The 20,359-nt window shown below is 49.1% G+C and overlaps 1 protein-coding gene and 1 long non-coding RNA gene across 9 annotated transcripts in view; one reads left to right on the top strand and one right to left on the bottom strand.

The window, feature by feature from the left end:
- Positions 1–3,875: 3,875 nt before the first annotated feature.
- Positions 3,876–20,359, bottom strand: part of LOC128408069 (uncharacterized) — a 43,051-nt gene continuing 26,567 nt past the window's right edge. For both annotated transcript variants that reach the window (XR_008328963.1, XR_008328962.1), the window contains exon 3: positions 3,876–4,211. This is a non-coding gene — a long non-coding RNA (uncharacterized LOC128408069). The remainder of the gene's footprint in view (positions 4,212–20,359) is intronic.
- Positions 6,138–20,359, top strand: part of PDLIM7 (PDZ and LIM domain 7) — a 41,443-nt gene continuing 27,221 nt past the window's right edge. For 2 of the 7 annotated variants that reach the window (XM_053377249.1, XM_053377251.1), the window contains exons 1-2: positions 6,141–6,253; positions 11,011–11,117. In XM_053377249.1, coding sequence (XP_053233224.1) covers positions 11,013–11,117 — 105 coding nt within the window. In that variant the 5' untranslated portion in view covers positions 6,141–6,253; positions 11,011–11,012. Of the gene's footprint in view, positions 6,273–11,010; positions 11,118–20,359 lie in introns of all 7 variants that reach the window. The other 5 variants (XM_053377254.1, XM_053377248.1, XM_053377247.1 and 2 more) reach the window with 5 other exon arrangements.

A 20,359-nucleotide genomic window follows, 5' to 3' on the forward strand; every position in this document is an offset into this window, starting at 1 on the left:
CTGTTCTAAGGCACCTTCCTCTGTTCTTATCCATTTAGTATCCTAGCACCGTCCTTTTATTGAAGTGATGGGGAATCTTTAGCCCTCTTGGACTCCATCAGTCCCACCAAGCATAGCCAATGGCAAGTTGTTGTAGTCCAACAACATATCAAAGGCCATAGGTTCCTCTTTTCGCCCCCCCCTTTTTTTTGCATGCTATAGTATGATGAGCTTCAAGTAATTGCTCTATTCTTGCACTAGAGGGCAATATGCCCTCTGCATGTAACTGAGCTCCAGCTTGCTCCATGTCAGCCCCATGGAGACAAAGGTGGACCCTGCGTGGCTTTCATGTTCTGCTGACCAGTCAGTTGTGAATGGAACGTGTGCTATTGTGAGGAGAGTTTTCTTTTAAATTATGTCTTGGAGTGGCCATTTCCTATTGTAAAGAGTAAATTCCTGAGTTGGAATAATGGGGTGACCCTCAACAGACCTAGATTCCAACCTCCCTTTTCCTTCTAATCTCTTTTTCATTTATTTCTCTGGCGTTTCTGGGCATTAAGTTGCCCGGAGTATGAATTCAGCAGTACTTAAGAGGCAGGGCCCAACCCAAGAGGTTTTGCTGTCTGGAACAAGAACCCCCACACTGGCCCACCAGTCCAAATTGCATGTAACAGTACAGAAGACAACTGTTCTGGCATTTTCTTTCACTATGTATATGCCACACATTTAAAGCACATTGCCTCACCCTGCCCTAAAAGGGATCCTGGGAACTGTAGTTTGTTAAAGGTGCTGGGAATTGCAGCTCTACAAGGAATAAACTGCAGTTCCCAGGATTATCTTGTGTGTGTGTGTGTGTGTGTGTGTGTGTGTGTGTGTGTGTGTGCTTTAAATGGTGTGTATGCAGCCAGCTACACACCAGAGGGCAGCAGATGAGCTTAGAGGCTGTGGTGCAAATCAGATGGTGGCACACCCCTTTCTGTCTGCTTCGCAGGCCCTCAGCACCTGCCGCCTGAGGCAGTTGTCTCACTCTGCCTAATGGTAGAGCCAGCCCTGAGAAGAGCAAAAGTTGTCATCAGTGGGCTCCAAAGGTCACGACCCGGAAAGGGTAGCATTAGGTCTGTCACCACATTCTGTGTGGAATGCAGCCCCAAATACATATGAGGAGGAGATTGTACAGGACCGTGCGTGTGAGTAATATCTGAAGGAAAGTTCATGTAAAATAAGAGAGGGGAGTGTGGCATTCTGAAACATGGGCCAAATCTTAAAATGCAAGCCATGGCAGAGCAGCTTTCCAATAAGGAGATGAGGGAAGTGTGTGTGTGTCTCTTTCACAGCGAGGCAGCTCTGTTGTTAAGAGGCTGCGTTGCACACGCAGAGAGTGGAAGAGGGATTTCCCTTTGGCGCCATCTGAGGATAATAACGGAGCCACTTCCTGCTCTGCTTTGCTAAGCAAATCCAGATGTGGGCCTTCTGAATAGAAGCAGCAGGCAGCTTGCTGTAAACAACTCCAGGCCTCAATCAAAAGGATGGCGGCAGCCGCTGCTCTGCCAGCGCAGTAGCCTAACCCTGTGGTTCATGAGGAAGCTCTGCCTGAAGAACCCACCACAAGACAGATCAGACAATGCCAAGCTCCTTATGAATGCATTTGTGTGAGGTAGGAGGGTGAGGGTCACAAATATCTATTACTTTGGTGTGATTTGGGGGCAGGTAGCAATGGATCCCAGTTGCTTTAGGCTCTCTGAACTCAGATGCAGCAGTTCAATCCAAGACTGGCGGTGCCAGGAGGGAGGGCGGGGAGAGAGAAAGTTTTATTAGCAGGATGGTTTTCATTTGGGTAGCTCTGAAGCGTAAAATGAAGGCAGGGCCATATGGCTGTTGCAGTGCCAGTTTATGTCCAGCAGAGGGAGTCAGATTATCAGATTCCTCTGCTGGTACTTAATTGGACTTTAAGCAGAAGGAAAGTAGGCGGCATCCATTAACTGCTTGCATTTTGGGGTAGCATTTTTCAAGGATGTAAATAAATCCAGGTTTCCAGTAGCATCTTTTTTAAAAATGGGTTTGCTGACCAGCACCTAAGTGGGTGCTGTAGAGGGCAGAAAGAGGGTTTCTTCTGCTCTGTGTTTAGGTCACTTTCTCGTAATCATAGAATCATAGAAATAAAGTATGGAAATAAAGGTCTAGGGTGGTTTCATTAATCAAAGCAACTGCTCCTGACTTGGACATATGAGCAGAGGCCAGGCGAGCTGCCTTGATCAGGTAATGCATGGTGTTCTGGGGAAACATGTCATCGTCGTCTTTGGCAATCGCATGTAGAAGAGTAAGATTGTCTTCCGTGAACACGGTCTTAACAGTGAGTCCATAAGTGTCTGTGGAGGCCAATTCTGGATCCACACGTCCTTCCACAGCGGGGACATAGGTTTCCAGGCAGGAGTTGATCATGGTGAGGGTTTGCCAAACGTGCCTTCCTCTTAGCACGTTTCTCCCTTTTGTCCTGAGTTCGAGTGTCTTCAAAGTCCACGACACCTTTGGTAAAGGCTGTTCTCCAATTAGAGCACCATCAACGGTGTCTCTGAAAATTTTTACATATCACTTGGGGGGACATGTGTGGTTTCCATGACCAGGACTGCAATTGTAGGGGTATCTGTAGGAACTGTACTCGGTACAGTTGTCAGCTGACCATTGGCCCAGTTTTCCTGCTACTGCAAAACCAATAACTTCTTGACAAATCCTCCATGTGCATAATTGCCAGCAATTGAAAGTTCAAAAGAGGGAGCTCTAAATTCCACTCCTACCTGAAAAAGCCCATACACGCTCTGCCCCTGCTGGCTGACCCCCGACCTATGTTGAAAGAAAACCAAATAAATCTAGGTACTGAACTATTTGCATTCATTTCAGATTACATCCCTAAATCTTTGTTCTTTAAAGGAAAAAGACCAAGACCAGGTTAAAAATGAACACAGCTTAACCCTTCTTGTTTTGTTTTGCTCTGCTCTCATCCACCAGTTTGTTCCTCCCCCACTCCCACCATGTTTCTGCTTTTGATGGCACAATAATTTAAGAGTATGTGGGATTAAAGTGGCTTAAAGGAAACTACTAGGTGTTTTATTGAAAGAGCACTGTGGTCAGTGGTCAGAGCAGTAGATTAAGAGCAAGGAGACGTGGGATCAAATCCCCAGTTGGCTATTATTCTCACTGGTTAACCCTGATCCGCTCTCTCCGCCCCGTCCTACCCCCACAGAGCTGTTGCGATGACAAATAGGGAACGAAGAACCACTGAGGAGTGGGATAAAAATGAAATAAATCTATTTGTTTACCTCCCGCAGAGAGAAACTTGGCAGCCTCCTCTCGCTGAAGCAGCAAAGCTAAACATTGCTTTCAACCTCCTCCGCCTTGATCCTTTATCCTGTGTGTAGAAATCATAGCTGATGCATAAAGACCAGGGAGCCCTCCTGATCCCAGCACCTTTTAACAGTGACAGTGCTAAGTAATGAGTACTTCGGAGACCTCACTGGGAAAGAACTGGCTTCTTTCCAGGTTAAAACGTTAAGTATCATGACTTACAGAATCTGCCGTTTTGAGATTTGTCAGCCCGCTTCTAACATGCGCTGAGTATGAATCACTGAATTCTGCCTTAAATAGAAGAGAAAGTGACTGGAGATTTCCAGAGAGGGAGAGGGGGCTGAGAAGTTGCCTTATTCAGCTGCTATTTTGCTTTGGTTCAGCGGCTTCCCCTGGCTCTGTGCTGGGTTTTAATAGGCATCCTAGAGAGGCAAGTCACACAACGCTTGTGAGATGTCCTCTGAGGGATTTCAGATGGTATGAGCTTGCGTTCTTGTTCCCCACACAGAACTGGGGCTCCCTGCATTCTGTATAGTGATGTTTTATTTACAGCCTTGTGTGCCAACAAACAACAATATTCAAAACATGTGGCAGCAATTTTGCATGATCAGAATGCTTCCCCCCATCTCCATCTTTAGTTTTGTTTTTTCCAAATAGGCTACATGGCCTTATGCCAAGCACTTTTTATCCCATACTTTCCTGCCACTTTCCTTAGCTCCAATATCTGACTTTTTTTGTCTTCTTGTTGCCCATTCTGGATGCCACTGCCTATACATACATAGCATGATGTCAGTTCTGTTGCCTGTGCACATTCTGGAACAGGAACTTCCTGTGCTCCTGGTCCTTTGTTTTTACAGAGTGCTTTCAGGGGCTGGCTTCACCTGGGGAAAGCTCTGCAAATTTGAAAGTAAAACGAAAGGACTTGCTGTCATCAGAGCTATTGACCGTGGATTTATGGTCCAATAGACTTTGGACTAGCTGTGGTCAGCGTGTGACATCCGGCTTGTGGGTGTCCTACATTTTGGCATAGGAACACAGTGGTCACCCATGAAGAACTACGGTCACTGAAGAAAGCTGAGCTCCAGAGAGGGGCCATAACTCAATGGCACTCTGTATGTACTGCATTTACATGCAGGTTCAAATGTGAGATCTCTCTACGTTAAAAGGGCCTTGGGTAGCAGAAATGGGAAAGGCTCCCCATGAGAGTCACATCTTGGAGAGTCACATGTGGACTGAGCCCACTGACCTTTCTAGCTCAGTAAAAGGAGCTTCATGTCTGCTTGACGGTTAGAAGCCTTATTTTCATTGGGGAAAGGATTGCTCTTCTCCCCCATGGTACCAATGTTAAAAGGGGAATTTATGCATCCTTTGCAGGTTCTGTTGTTCATCCTGCCTCCATAGTTGTGCTTGGCCTGCTATATTGAACTACAGTGGTACCTCTGGTTGCGAATGTGATCTGTTCTGGAGGCCCATTCGCAACCTGAAAAGAATGCAACCTGTGTCTGCGCACGCACTGGTCGCGATATGCCACTTCTGCGCATGCGTGTGACATCATTTTGCATGTCTGCACATGCACAAGCGGCAAAACCCAGAAGTAACCCTTTCCGGTACTTTCGGGTCGCCATGGGATGCAACCTGAAAAAATGCAACCTGAAGCAAACGTAAAATGAGGTATGACTGTAGTGAGACACTGGCAGTGTCTGTTAATACCTGTGTTGTGTTGCAGTTGCACAAAACACATTCCTGCATACTGTACCATGGAAAAGTTTGGGCACCCTGCAAAAAAGCATTTCAGATTCCTTCGCCATGTTTTGGACAGGAGCTTTTCTCTGTTCTTCCCCTAAAAGTAAAGGTAAAGGGACCCCTAACCATTAGGTCCAGTCGTGACCGACTCTGGGATTGTGGCGCTCATCTCGCTTTATTGGCCGAGGAAGCCAGCCTACAGCTTCCGGGTCATGTGGCCAGCATGACTAAGCCGCTTCTGGCGAACCAGAGCAGCGTACGGAAACGCCGTTTACCTTCCCTCTGGAGCGGTACCTATTTATCCACTTGCACTAGGTACAAAAACTCATTTCTCTTTTTTCCAAAGAGAAATTGTGTGTACACCAGGCATAGGCAAACTCGACCCTCCATATGTTTTGGGACTACAATTCCCATCATCCCTGACCACTGGTCCTGTTAGCTAGGGATGATGGGAGTTGTACTCCCAAAACATATGGAGGGCCGAGTTCACCTATGCCTGGTGCTGGCCCTGCCACTAGCTTTCAAGCATCTTGGCTGTGTGAAGCAGCTGCAGTAAAAATAATAACCATGACGATGGTGAAGGTGGGGGCTGGGAATTCCACAGTTTAGGGGCTGCCGCAGGGAATGCCCTCACCCGATTAATAAAGCGCCTCTTCAGTTCCTGAGCATGTGCAGAATGCTGCGAGTGACCCACAAGCACCTCCCACCTCACAAGCAACAGCGAGGAGATCTTTCAGAGGCGAAACTAGGATTTCCAGAAGGAAGGACGGGGCTGTACCAATCCTATTTGGCGGGGCTTGGGCGGCAGCTGCGCAAGGAGACGCCGCCCTCCTGGGCGCAACATCCGCGGAGGGCGCGGCGATTTCGGCGCCGCGCTCCGCCCTTTCTCCTCCAGCCAGGGGACGCGGGCGCCGCACACCTCCAATAGGGGGCGCTCTTACGCCGAGCAAGCGCCCCCGACGGCGCGCATGCGCTTCTACCTAGCAGGCGGCGCGCTTGTTGAATGGTGAGGCGGGGGGGGGGCAGCAGGGGGCGGGGCTTGCGCTTGAACTGCTGAGCAGGCGGAGCCCCGCGGGAGAGAGATATATAAGGGCTCCGTGGGTGCCGGCGGCGCTGCGGCTGAGACGGGGCGGCGGAGGCTGCTCAGTAGCTCCGCCCTTCTCTGAGGAGGTCGCGCGCGGGGACCTTGCAGGTATTGCATCCCGTCCCTGGTTGGAGTTGGTGGTGGGTGAGGAAAGGGAAAGTGATGTGGCTTTTCTGGGGACTCGTGTGGGCAGAGAAGGGCCTCGGGGTGACAGGAGTGCCTCTTTCCCCACATATCCCCCCACCCCCTTCTCCATCCCAGTCATGCTTTAGGTCAGATGTGAACGAGAGTTTGTGCCTCTCTTCACTCGCCCCCCCTTCGTACTTTCCCTTTCTGTGTTTTCCCACGCGCTTCTCTCTCTCTCCCCGGCTCCCCGTGGCGCAGGAGTGTGTACTTTAGGAAGTCTCCTGGGTGCCCCCCCCGTTCTTTTTTCCATAGGGACGTCCTCTTGCCGTGGGGCTGGGGCGTGCCCCCTAGCCGTGCGTTAGCGGTGTCTCAGCGAGACTAGCGTGTTGCTCATGGCACCAGGATGTAACCGTCACCCTCGGTTTCCTGCGGCGGCTCGGAGCAGGGACGTCCCGTTTCGTGGGTGTGATGGCTGGTAGGGATCCCCTCTTGAGCCGAGGGAAGGGGCTGGTGCTGGAGGCTCCCGTCGCAGGAGTGAGTCTCTCCCGGGGCTCCTCGCCGTCAAGGGTCTGAACCTGGGCATGCATGCGCCGGCACACGTCCCTCCTGGCTCCCCGCTCTTCTTCTGGACGTCTATTCTCGTCGTTCATCTAAAAGTGCCTCTGAGCTGTAACTTAATATTGCAGCATGTCCAGGAGGTCTGAATTCCAGAAGGGCTGTGAACAAGCATTGCGCCTGCGGCGGTCAGTGTCGAGATGGCACAAGTATGGCTGTTTCTTCAGTGACTTTCATAGGCTTTCTTAAAATTATGGGTCGTGTTCCTGATAAACTTTTTTTTCTGTGTTATTAAGCGCAGCTTCAAAAAACCCACATGAGGTGCAGTTGGCCCTTGAGCTTGGTGGCCTTGTTTGTGAAGATTTGTGGAAAGCATTCCACAATAGAAATGTTCACTGGGAGGGGCAGATTTTTCATGCTTTTTGGGCTTCCAAGTATATTTGGCTGGCTGCTGTTAGAAAGAGGATGCTGGCCTTGGCCTGATCCTGCAGGGCTGCTATCAGGACCACCTAGAAATTCTGTGAGAGTTTGCTATTAACCTCCAGACTTCTTCTGTGCATATATTTTGAGCAAATGTGTTTAATAATGAAGGGGGCAGACATAACCTGTCATATTTATCACAAATCCTTGCCTGCTTTGGATCATGGAGTAAAGACCCAGCAGCTTCACACAAGCAAAGGAGGCAGGCACCTGACTTTATTTCACTCAAGGCTTTTATTTGATGACCCTCTTCATTGTGTGAAAGAAAAAAGTGGTGGCAGGAGGACTGAGGGAAAAGAACTTTTCCAGGAGTTGGGGAGAGAGTGAGTGCAGCATTTTCCTGCTGGTCTATTTATTGCTCATCCAGCTCTTTCCTTCCTCGAGGGCTGCCAGCTGAATCCACAAAAACAAAAAATAAACTTGGTCATCATCTGGAGATATGCGCACAAGGGGCAAAAGGGGAGAAATGGAGCCTGGTGCATCCTCCATTCCCATGTGACGTTATCCAGAGAGGGTGAGGACAAATATCATGAGGTTTGCCAGGTGCTGGCAGCCTCCTAGGGTGGAATTTGCTTTCCCAAAGTCCAGGAAGAGCTGTTGTGCAAAGTGAAAAAAGTTTCCGCTCAGTGTTTCTCAGCAGTGTGATGAAGTGTACTTCTGATTCCTTTTGTGCCTGGGACCAGTATTTTTCTTTTAAAACTTGCTTCCTTGTGGATAAGCGTTCTTTTAGTATTTTAATTCTGCAAGAGAATTGGCAGCTGCTTGTTAAAAATGAGAATTTGGCAAACTTTAATTTAGTGCTGGCAAATGTATAGAAATGTATCTGGATTTAAAACGACAACAACCGCAGCAGATATTCTTGCTGTGCCGTTTTATTTTGCAGGGTAGTCTTCGTTTCAAGAATGCATTTATTTATTCTTGTCGCCCTGGCTGTTCAGTTGTCTCCTTTTCTTGGTTCTTCAACTTAATGCACCTCAGCCCTGCCCTTCCCCTGTTATTCTTGCCTTCTGTCAGGCACTTCCAGGAAGTGCTTTATCAGTGCATATAGACTTCTTATCCTGGTAGATGGGCTCCTTGCAGTCTAATCTGGTCCCTTAGACCTGAGCTGGGTAGGGGGCATTAACTAGGCAGCAGCGTGGCACACAACCTGATTCTGCTCACTAGTGATCTTCTGAATTCAGCTTGATTTCTGTTTCTTTTTCACCATGCCTTGGCTTTTTCCAAACTTCATTTACTTATCCTGAGAGCAGCTAGCTCTTGATGCCCCATTCATTTCACTGTTTTTCAGCCCAACGGGAATCTCGTGGGCCACCTTCTGAGGAGGGGGACATGCCAGTGATGGGCAGGGCTGTGGGCAAAAGTGGGCAGAGCCCAATGGATGTTTCTCTACACTGGGCTCTGTTCCAGCCGTGCGAAAGACAGAGCGGTTTCTGCATTCCCACCCACACCATCTCTTCGTCCTGCTCCTGGGCAGCCAAGAGGCGTTGCAGCTCAAGGAGGGCGTGGAGCAGGACCAACGGGGTGTGTGGCTTCAATGGGGGGAGGCATGGGATGGGGAAAGTCCCAAGGGCTGGATAGAGAGCCATGCAGGATTGCATTGGGACCCTGGGACTCAGGCTTACAGGCCACACAGCATGTCGTCTAAGCCTTGTTTGCTGTGTCCTCCCTGGAACTGCTTGGCTGAGGTTGCCACGGGTTTGTAGATGCTGTGTGGAAACTTCAAAGCAGGCAGAACAACTCCTGAGCGAGCGCTCACTGTGAGAGCAGAGGCCCGAGGGGCTGTTCCTGCAGCCCTGTGGCACAAGGCTCCGTCCAGGCATGTTTTGCCGACTCAGCCTTGGGAGGAGGAGGAGGGAGAAATCAACGCTCCCTGCCTCTTCCTAGCCAAGCGCATTCCTTTGCCATTCCCATGGAGAAGAAGGTATTAAGCTGCTGCTGAAATCTCTCCAAGCTGAAGTGTCCCAGCCTGGCAGGGAGGGATGGTACAAGCTGGTACTCTGCCTGTGAGGGGCTCCACCTTTGTCTGTCTGGCAGAGGGAGCTCTCTGAGAAGGCCCTGCTGCAGCTCTTTCCTCTGTACTGGATGGGAAGGGGTGTCCTAGATCCCAGCCCAAAATAACACTGTCTTCCTGGGTTGTGTTTCTGTTTTTCTCTCTCCCTTCCCTTTCTCCTTTCCCCTCCTGGATTGTCCTGATTTCCTCTGTTTAGACCCAGCCAGGAAGTTATGTTTTCAGCACTCATTTGCATCTCTCCCAGTCCTGATGAGCAACCACTGGAATATGGCAGTGCTGTCTTGCATGCCTTATATAGACAACAAACTGCCTGGGGAGAATGGGAGGGGAGGGTGAAGGGAGTATTTTGTGGCCAGAAGGCAATTTTTGATTGCTTTTGCTATATAGTAGGGGTGCGTTGACTGGGAAACGCCAAAAGTGTCATAGCTGCACCTAACAAAAGCCATCTCTTAAGTAATTAGGAACAAATTGAAGGCTTTTCTTTTGGTGCCTTGATCAGCCAGCAGCTGCCTAAAACACAAGGCATAGGAACAGAGCAATTAATCTGTCTTTCCATCCTAATCCCTGGATCCCCCCCCCCCATTCTTGAATGTTCATATTATCAAGTTGGAATCTCCTATGTCAGCTGTAGGGAATGCATTTATTTTAAAAAATGGCACTTGCAGACCCTACGGGCACTTCATGAGTTGTTACTGATTGATATGAGCGGGGTCAGACTCTGTCTTGTCCAGATTAAAATTGTGCTAATGACCTCTGTTTGAGGATGGGGGGATGATAACTAATTCATGTCTGTTTTTTGAGTGAGGGCTTAAATTGGGTTGGCTTGTGGGGAAGCCATTTAGACTCTGGTTGTGTGAATAGGTTTCACATGGCCATTCTAGTGGCAAGTCCATTTACACAACTCTGCAAATGCTTATATTGATTCGAGCTAACCAAGTTGAAAACGAGCCCACCCAAAGACGAGGTGGGATTTGCCCGGAATATGCATTTCATATGTGATTCCTGCGTACAGAGGTTCTTGGTTTCACATATATTGTCAAAACGAGGAAAACAAACTTTTCTGTGGTATTGGTAGGCCGAGTCCTTGGAAAGGAAATGCTTCCTCAGTGTCTTTGTGTGGTGCTTCTGCCTCTGCCAATTCTTGCCTGATGCACTAGGACAGCCTTTGGGAGTTTAGACTAAAGACAGTGAAACGTATTCTCTGACATCTCCAGGTAGGTCTGGGAATCTGAAACCCAGTGGAGACCTGGTTCCAGTCAGTGTAGACTAGATGTGGCCCTCTGGATGTTGCTGAATTACAACTCCCATCATCCCTTGCTGGGGCTGAGAGGAGTTGCTGTTCAACAATGTGTGGAAAGCCAAAGGTTCCCCACACCTGGTGTAAACAATACTGAGCTAGATGGGCCAAATGGTCTAATTTGGTATAAGGCCGCTTCCTTTGTCCCTAAAGGAAAAGCTGAAGAGCATTGCTGTGGGGAGGCGACAGGGATGGGCTGGGGTAGGATGAAGGGCAGTGCTTAGGCCTTGGTGCCAACTTCCGGGGAAGGAGCTTGCACTTCCCTTTGCCTTCACTTGGGGCAGCCAAGGCTCTACTGTGTGAGGCAGATGTTTCCTGTTCTTCAGTTGTCCTCTCCCAGCTCTCCTGTCCCTTGCTGCATCACTTTTAAAGCTAATAATCTCTTCTCCTCCCCAGAAATGAGTGATATGGACTCATACAAGGTGCTACTGGATGGGCCGGCGCCATGGGGCTTCAGGCTGCAGGGTGGCAAGGACTTCAACATGCCACTCTCCATCTCCAGGGTAAGTCATGAAGAAGCTCTTTCTCAGGGAACTATGCTAGTCCTTGCTGGTCAGCCATGGTTGTTTTCTTCCGTTGCTTCCATTCATTTCCTAGGCTCAAGCACTCTCACATCTCTGTTGTGTGCTGGTCTCTTTATCACAAAGGAAAGGAAAGGCAAAAGGTCTCCCCACACCCACCCCGCCCAGAGCTGCCAGCCTTCTTTGCTCTCATGATGTAATGAGAAGGTCCTCAGCATTCAGCCTGTTACTTGATCTTGGGCTCCTTGGGGCTCCTGCGCTCTATTTTTGGATCTGTGGCAATGGCTCTTGCCTGTGGCTGGGTGGAGCTAACTTGGGGTTTGTGGTAATGTGAATATGATATTCCGGCTGTTCCAAGAGTGATGCCAAGGCGTGTAACTTAGTCGATCTTAATGCCAGCTTCTAGGGGGCAGCAATCTGGCTTTGACTTGTAGTTGGCAGCTGATTCTGTTGGTACCTAATCAATCAAACCTCTCTGTCCAGATGATGCTTTCTTTAGGCTCCCCCTTCTTCTTTTTTGCATATTCATGAATCTCCTATTTGGGTGAAGCGGGGCTGACTTCTTTAGGATGAGAAATAAGGCACACAGTCTCTCCCCTCTGGGTGGCTTCTTGGGATCTCCACCCACTCTGTGCTGGAGCAGAAATGAAATTCAACCCCACACTCCTAGCCCAGGCACCAGGGGATGCCAGCAGTGTTTGTTTCATCTTCTAAATGCCTTCTGCCAGAACACCAAGAGCTGACCTTTAGCCCTGGATAGTGGAGGGCAGAGGACGGCCAAGCAGGCCCTACTTTTTCCTGTGCTGTCAATGAGGCTCAAGGTCATGCTGGACCACTTTCTGGTTGACACTGGTTCGAATCTCATCACATCCATAAACACACAGAACAGTTTTAAGGCTTGCGGCTGGATTAGAGCCTTGGCTTCCCACCTGCAATATAGGGGCCTACCTTACAGGGTCGCACTGAGGATGTGTGTGGAGTGCTTCCGGCACTTGAGCACCTCGTAGGCAAGCACTAAGTATTCTACTTCTGTTGTTTGAAATTGGCAACACCCTGCGGCTTGGAAGTAATAATAAGGACTCTCTTGATGCTCCCCATTCTTCTTGGAACTGGTTGAAGTTCCAAGGGTTCGAAGGAGCCCCTGCTCATCCTGGACTGCCAGCCCACGAGAGCCATTCCTGACCTGAAAGTTCCCTTCTGGACTGGCTTGGGTGCTCACATGCTGGACGGCTTGCAGGCAACTCCTGCTCCGTTTGCCTTTTGCCTTATAAGCCTTGGAATGCTGAGTGCAGCCGCTGCTGCTGTTGCTGACGCTTGCAGCCGCTTGGCAAAGCGGAATGTTTCTCTATAAACGAGAAGCCCCGAGGGCTGGAGAAAGGCACCAGAAAGCCCCCTCTCCATTGCTCCACAGCCAGGCACTTTCCCCACCCACATGCAATTATAGTCGTCCACATCTTTTGCACCACCATCTCTCCCCCCCCCGGCCCCCCCTTATTGGTTTCCCCATCAGTTGTGTGCTGGAGGTTTTGTTTGTACTTTCTCTGCTGCTCTGTTCCTAGCTATTCTTCCCAGCCCATCTCTGGGGACGCTCTGCTTTCCTGCTTGGAGGGCTTTGTGCTGAGGCAGCCTCCGCTGTTTTTGTTCCCTCACTCTCTCCCTTTTTTTTAAAAAAAGAGTTTCTCCTGGCTCGTGGCCAATCCTTAGCAAAGCCCCTGCCTAGACAGGGGAGAGCCTCTCTGCAGAGAGACCCCAGCTAGTGCCTCCCGCAAACATACCAGAGGCTAGAGCAGCAGCAGCAGCAGCAGCAGCAGCAGCAGCAGCAGCACCCTTCCCCTCCTTTCCCCTGTGCTAGCATGCCACAGCCCATCCCTCTTGCAAGAAGTATGAGAGCTCCTTTGTGGCCAGGCCTTGAGAAAGACTTTCCTTCCTGTGCTCTTTGGGGAGGGTGGCTTGCTGCGTTTGGCTGTGGCTATCACAGCCAAGGATGGCCAGGGTCTCACTTGTTAGGCCATTGTGCTTCTGCTCAGGCAGCTACAGGTGGCTACAGTCAGCCGGTACTCCTGTGGTTTGGCTGTAGGCCCTCCTTTGGCAAGGCTCCTGGCATCTGTAGCAGCTTCAGAGGGAGTGTTGTGCAATGTTCCCTGTCCCACTAAGTGAACTGGAGCTTAGCTGTTCTGGGCTGTTGTGATGGCATTTTAGGTTCCAGCCACCACTGGCTGTCATATTTAACCTCATTTTTCTTTTGCCCAGGTGCCAAATGGCTTCTTAAACCAAGGTTGCAGTCGCCAAAATGGAATGTCTTCTTGCCATTTTGGGGGCAAGGTGGCTAAAGTCTTATTTTTTCAGTTAAACGTCTTTGCTAGATCAGATGACAACCTTCAGCTAGGTTAATAACTTTAAGAACTTAAGGAAGAAAAGTCCCTTTATCCTGGGACAGTCCACATATATACTGGCCTATTCCCACCTTTTTTTCTTAATGGGGACACAGACCATTCATAACGTAAGAATATTCTTCACAACTGTGAGCAGGGCAGTAGGGTAAGTGAAGATAAGCTACAACAATTAGCTATAACATTGGTCACTGCTCCTGCTCAGGTGGCACAGAAAAAGCATTTTGGTTCGTGCAATTCATTCTGATTGTACAAATAAAATATAACTGATAGAATTCTACAGGATGTGGTATTAGCGTGTGAAAACAGTACAGATCCAGTGATCTCCAGGTATGCACCTCCAGGTGGTGGAGATGTCAGGCATCATCCTGGCACCCAGGCATCTTCACTTGGTTGCAAGTCGCTAATGATGTTGTTGTTTAGTCGTTTAGTCGTTTAGTCGTGTCCGACTCTTCGTGACCCCATGGACCAGAGCACGCCAGGCACTTCTGTCTTCCACTGCCTCCCGCAGTTTGGTCAAACTCATGCTGGTAGCTTCGAGAACACTGTCCAACCATCTCGTCCTCTGTCGTCCCCTTCTCCTTGTGCCCTCCATCGGGTTCTTTTCCAGGGATTCTTCTCTTCTCATGAGGTGGCCAAAGTATTGGAGCCTCAGCTTCACGATCTGTCCTTCCACTGAGCACTCAGGGCTGATTTCCTTAAGAATGGATAGGTTTGATCTTCTTGCAGTCCATGGGACTCTCAAGAGTCTCCTCCAGCACCATAATTCAAAAGCAAAGTCGCTAATAGCCAGGTGCAAAGTGCACCTGATAACCTGGCTAATTTCAAACACTGCTTTTGTCCTCCACTGTCCCAGACCTTGGGGGGAGCGGCAGTATTTTTTTACCGTGCAATGCACTTTTCTCTTCCTGGTTGAGAGATGTGGGATTTAGCATTCCCATTAATAAGAAATGCTAAACTTTTGCAAAAGTGCTTCCTGATTTGATGCTGCATGCCAGATGTCAGCAGACAGGTGTGAGAGAAGAAGGCAGGGGCTTGTAAAAGTAGTGAGAATTGGGTAGAAAGGTTTCTCTTCTGCTAAAATAATTTGCTAGGCCAAAAATAAAAACTAGTGAAGCATATGGTTGCAATCTATATGAGATATATATAGGGGGGGGGAGGCAAGGAGAAAAGCTCTGGTGGTGGAGGGGGGGCTGTTGAGTAATAGGTAGGAAGCACAGCAGTGTGAAATGTCTGTCTGGGTGTCTGATACAAATGCTGCTCTCTCATGAGATGAAAGGTCTTGCATGGAAAATAAACAGGAAGTAGGGTGAAAACAGATCCTGTATTTATTGGGACTGAGCCTCCCCCAGTGCAAATATTAGTAACAGACCTTGTAGACCTGAATACACCTTGAATCTGACTGCCATCTTCAAAACTGCCAGCAGGGTTGACTCTTAGAAGGACCTAAATAAATGGTAGTACCTAAATAAGTGTTTTGGAAACTCTTAATACAATCTAGAGAATAGTTGATTTCATCCCCTAAAAATGGAAGATCAAATGTTTACAGCAGAATACCTAGAAGAATGTGAGCTTATGTGAGCTCATAGCTCCTTTATGCTCGTTCCTGTTAAAACATTAGATTCCTTGCAACTTGGTAATCTCAGAAGGTGCAGGGGATAAAATGGCTTCACTGTTCCTCCAGAGTTGTCTGAAGACTGCCTGGGCTGTGTGACGAGGATTGTCAACACTTGGCTTCTGTGCCAAATCTGTTCCCTTGAGTTGTGAACCCCGAAGCAAAGGAGGGATGTAGAAGATGAGGCACAGCTGCAGCAGTGGGACTTGCCAGAAAGCCACTGTAGGGAGGTTGGGTTGGGCATTTGACCCACTGCACCCCTTGCTCAATGCAGGCCTCTGGCAAAACTAGTTGCTGTCCAGGGTTCTATGTTAAACGAATTGGTGGCGTAATCTGCAGGAGTGGCTTCCCCATACCATACAGTGCACCTCTTAATAAACAGGATGTAGAACATATTTGCATGCATGGGTCACCCAGAGCTGGGGTGGGGAAACTGTGCCCCTCCAGAAGTTGCTGGACCACAGCTCCCATCATTCCTGACTTGGCCTTGCTGTCTGGGGCTGATGGGAGCTGTGGTCTAATAATCAGGAAGGCTGGTCTGGAACATCCCCCTTGGATCGAAGCAATGGAGGAATCTGTGGAACAGGAATAGAGAGCTTAACACGTGTCCAGCTTTAGTGCTGCAGGGTGGGTATTAAATAAATGTTGGCTAGTTGCGTTAGGAAGGAAGCTACTGGCTCGTTAGCTCAATGCCTCCGAATTAACGGTTCATGGGCTGTGTGACTGCTCTGTGCTGCCAGGCTTCCTTGAGCTCATTGTGAACTTGTGACTTCTGCATACAAGAAAGATGTTCTGTGAGTCACACACTGGCAAGTAGGTGAAATATCTGGGGTGGTGATGCAACTGGGAAACCGATGTGTCAGAGTGGTCTTCCAGCTCATGTACAGCCTTAGGAGCCCACATTATTTTGCTTTTATTCCTGCATATTTGGGACAGGACAAGCTGTCAGGCCTAGAGCAGTGTGGGGAGAATGAAAGTCCTTTGCTCAGGTTCCTAGCTGTGTCCATTACAGCCAGAAATGACCTGCTCCTTCTGTACCAAGTGCCTGTGTCTTTAACTTTTGGAAGTTCCTTTGAAGAGCCACCTAGAGAGGAGTGACAGGGAGGAGGGTATTGCAGTGGGCACACATTTCAGGTGCCTGCCATGGTGGAAGGATGAGGCCATGATGGGTGATAGAAAAGAGCAGGTGCAGTGATTGATGCCTGGCTGGTTCAGCTGTCCCAAGGCTGAGTTCTGAAAACCAAGCAGAGCTGCTGAGGTCAGATGGAGAACAGGATAAAAATACACTCCTCGCTGTTAAAAGAGGGATGGAGCAAGGTGAGCATTGTCCAAGGAAGCCCATTGGCTGGGCCCAGAGGGGTGTCTCCCCCATGTACTGCAGCTTGGCTGTACCTTCAGAGGCACTTGTGCTAACTTGCCAGGGAACTGAGTACAAGGCTGTAATTTCGTTGGGATTTTGACGTTTTCCCAAAGGCCCCGGTTTGCTAGGATAGATTCTGAACACTCGCATTTCATTTCATTACAGCTGTACGAAGAAGAAGAAAATGCAGGTTTCCATAATAGCTGCTGCGAAGCAGGGCTGTGTGTATTCTGTACTCAAACAGAGTAAAATCCTTCACTTAAAAAGCAGAATTCTAAATCGGTGATGGTGAGACTCTAGCTGCCCAGATGTTGTTGGTCTACAGCTCCCATCATCCCTGACCATTGGCCATGTTGACTGTGGCTTATGGGAATTCGGAAGGCCATAGGTCTAAAACCATGCAAATCGTGCAATATTGCATTATCTTTGCTGCTTTTGTTAGTCATGGTGGGGCATGAAGAAGACCTTCCTGACCACTCTGCAGCTCCATGATAGAGCTCCTCCTTTGCATGCAGAAGGTGGCAGGACCAGGTTCAGTCCCCAGCACCTCCAGTTTGGGTTTGGAAAGACTCCTGCCTGGATTGGAACCCTTGAAAGCTGCTGCCAGTCTGTGTAGACAGTACTGAGCCAGATGGACCAATGGCCTGACTCGGAATAAGGCAGCTTGCAGTGTTGACTGCAGAACACAAACTACTTTGAAGCAACACGGATTGAGAGTAGCCAGGTCTGTTCTTCTCTTGCTTTGAACGAAACTGTTTTGCAAAAGTAAGTTGTCAGCTCTCTGTGCTTGAGAGCTGGTGGCTCTGTGATTGCTGAGCGGGGGAGTCTGTGGCTTCTTGTTCCCAGCAACAGAGCTGGTTATGTTTGCTGGGAGTGAGTTGGCTCAGGTTTCTAAAACTGAGCAGCAGCAAGCAGGTGTGGGCCGCCCCAATGTGAAGGTCATTGAAATCGAGGGAAGAGGAAAGGCCAGAGGGGTGGAGATTGAAGGAAGGAAACTGCTTCCCCCCTTTGGTGAAAACCAGACCCTTTTTGATGCAAGCTGGCTCCAGGATTGAAACCCCGCCACAGGCAGGAAGTGGGGAAGAAATGCCTGTTCCCACAGTGACCAGCCACCCTCATTTTTTTCTGTACTGGTGGGGTGGGCAATGGGGGTGGAGGAGGCCAGCTAAGCTTGCTGGCTGGGAATAGACTGGCTGTCCTCTGGGGCCAGGGAACTGCAGAGCCCCGAACTTCCTGCCCAGCCTGGATAAATGCACACACAGCGCCAAGGGGTGGTCGTTTTTAGACTTGCTCATGTGTAATAAGGCAGGAAGGAAGGAGGGAGTGGATTTGACTGTGCCAGAAGATGGAAATCTAGAGCATTTCTGGATTAGCTGTACTGCCCAGCCTGACGTGTTGTGTTCTCTCTTTCTGACCATATAACTGCTGTGGAATGACCTCTGTCTTTTTATCCCCAGTGATTTCAGATTTTGGGATTGTGGGGTTGTTGAAACGTGTCCTAATCTCTGGACGTGCTCTTTGTGTCATGACACTACCATGTTAAAAAGCAAATTAAAGATGCAGGATTTTGCAAAGAAAAGAAAAAGGAATGAAATGTTACATTGGTGAACCAGCTTTAAAACAATAATAGTTTCAGTGTACGTGTGGAAACGAGGAAATCCTCCTTCTATTTGAATATAGCAGTTTGCCTTTCCCTAGCCTTGCATTGTTCAGCCTTCTCCAACCTGGTGCCCCCGGGTGTTGTTGGACTCCAACTCCTATCAGTCCCAATCTGGGGATGATGGGAGCTGTAGTCCAAAATGTCCAGAGGGCCGCAGGTTGGGGACTGGGCTTCTCATCCTCCTTAAGAGGAGCCATTTGCATGCCAGGCCAGACACCTCCTTCACCCTGAACAGTGAAATGACCTGATTTCGAGACTTCCCACTCCCTTATGCCTGGGAAGCCTTTTCCTCAAAGACGCCCGGGGAAAAGGATACATTGGCACCATATATAAAGTTGGTGGCATTGTGCCCGCTGGGCAAGGCCTGTCAGAATTGCCTGGTGGGGTGAACTGAACAGGTTGGGAGAAGGTATATCTTGGTGCACATTGACTCCAGCTGTCATTTCCCCCCATTTGAAAGATCAGACAAATTTATGATCTGGCTGCTCCATCCCTCGGGGGACTTCTGCATTCCACCTAAAGTTGCACACATTCCTCCACTTCTCCCCCTGTGTATGGCTCTGTCCCTGGGATTCTTTCCATATAAAAATGAAAACACGGGAGCTGCCTGGAGCAATAGCACCATAAGCCTCTGGCCACAGCAAGTTCCTACATAAATGTCCCTTATAACATGGGAGCCATATATAGCAGCATGCGGTTTTCTTAGTAATTTATCTTTTGTTGCTGAGAGTGAATTTGTACTGCTAGGGGCAAACGATTCACTCTGTTCCTACTTCACCAGGGGGAACACCTTGGCAGAGCTCCTTTCAAGTTCCACCCATTTAAGGTGCTTCTTTTCCAGCCCTCCTAGAGCATTATGTCCTCAGTATTTCACACGGGTCTCTTGCGATGGGCTGTCATGGTGTTGGTACAAAGCCCGGAGTTTTCATCCGGAGCCCTGTGTCAAGGAAGCGAGAAGTTGCTGCTGGGCTTTGCAGGAGGGTTTGCCAGCCCTCTGAGCTGCCTGGAGATCTAGCAGCAGACGCAGACTCTCCTTTTATGTTCATGTTGAGCTGGACTTGGAAGAATACTTGGGCTTCCTCCAAGTGCCAGCAGATCTTCATCCCAAGTGAGCAGGGATGGTTGAAAGCTGTATCACCCCTGGATGCTCTTAAGCCCGGATGCAGTAGTTTTCTGCCCTTTCATACAATAAGAGGATGTATTAGCTGAGTTGGCAAGAAGAGGGAGAGGTTGGCTGGAGTGATACTTGAGACATTTTAGTGATGTGCCTAAGTGGCTGGTCCTTATGTTGCAGCGACTTAATCTAAAGATGGACTGTTTATTTGCCACCATCCTCAAGTCAGGAGGCAGATGGTTAAGGGGGGAATATCTAGAGGATGTTGCCCAGAGAAATGGTTGCACTGTCCTCAGGAGTAACTGGCCCTGCCCCAGAGAAAGCTGGTAAAAAGGTAAAAAGGTAAACGACCCCTGACCGTTAAGTTCAGTTACGAATGACTCTGGGGTTGCAACGCTCATCTGGCTTTACTGGTCGAGAGAGCCGGTGTTTGTCCGCAGACAGCTTCCGGGTCATGTGGCCAGTTCGTCATGTGGCGAAACCAGAGCATCACACAGAAATGCTGTTTACCTTCCCACCGGAGCGGTACCTATTTATCTACTTGCACTTTGACGTACGGCCTAGGACCCTCGTACCTACGGGACCGCCTCTCCTGGTATGGCCCACAGAGGAACCTACGGTCTGCAAATAAAAACATCCTGAAGGTCTCAGGCCTCAGAGAGGTTAGGCTGGCCTCAACTAGAGCCAGGGCTTTCTCGGCTGCGGCTCCAGTCTGGTGGAATGCTCTGTCACAAGAGACTAGGGCCCTGCGGGACCTGACATCTTTTCGCAGGGCCTGCAAGACAGAGTTGTTCCACCAGGCCTTTGGTTAGGGCGCAGCCTGACCCCCTCCTCTGGCAACCTGCACAGAATTTTGCTTAACGGTTGCCATCAATTTGATTTTAATCAATTTTTATAATGAAATGTTTTTAAAATGTTGGATTATTTGATTGTTTGATTATTTGATTGTTGTTAGCCGCCCTGAGCCCGGCTTTGGCTGGGGAGGGCGGGATATAAATAAAAGTTTTTATTATTATTATTTTGAACTGCTAGGTTGGCAGGAGCAGGGACCGAACAACAGGAGCTCACCCCATTGTGGGGATTCG

This window comes from Podarcis raffonei, chromosome 2, assembly GCF_027172205.1.
Source record: "Podarcis raffonei isolate rPodRaf1 chromosome 2, rPodRaf1.pri, whole genome shotgun sequence".
NCBI lineage: Eukaryota > Metazoa > Chordata > Lepidosauria > Squamata > Lacertidae > Podarcis > Podarcis raffonei.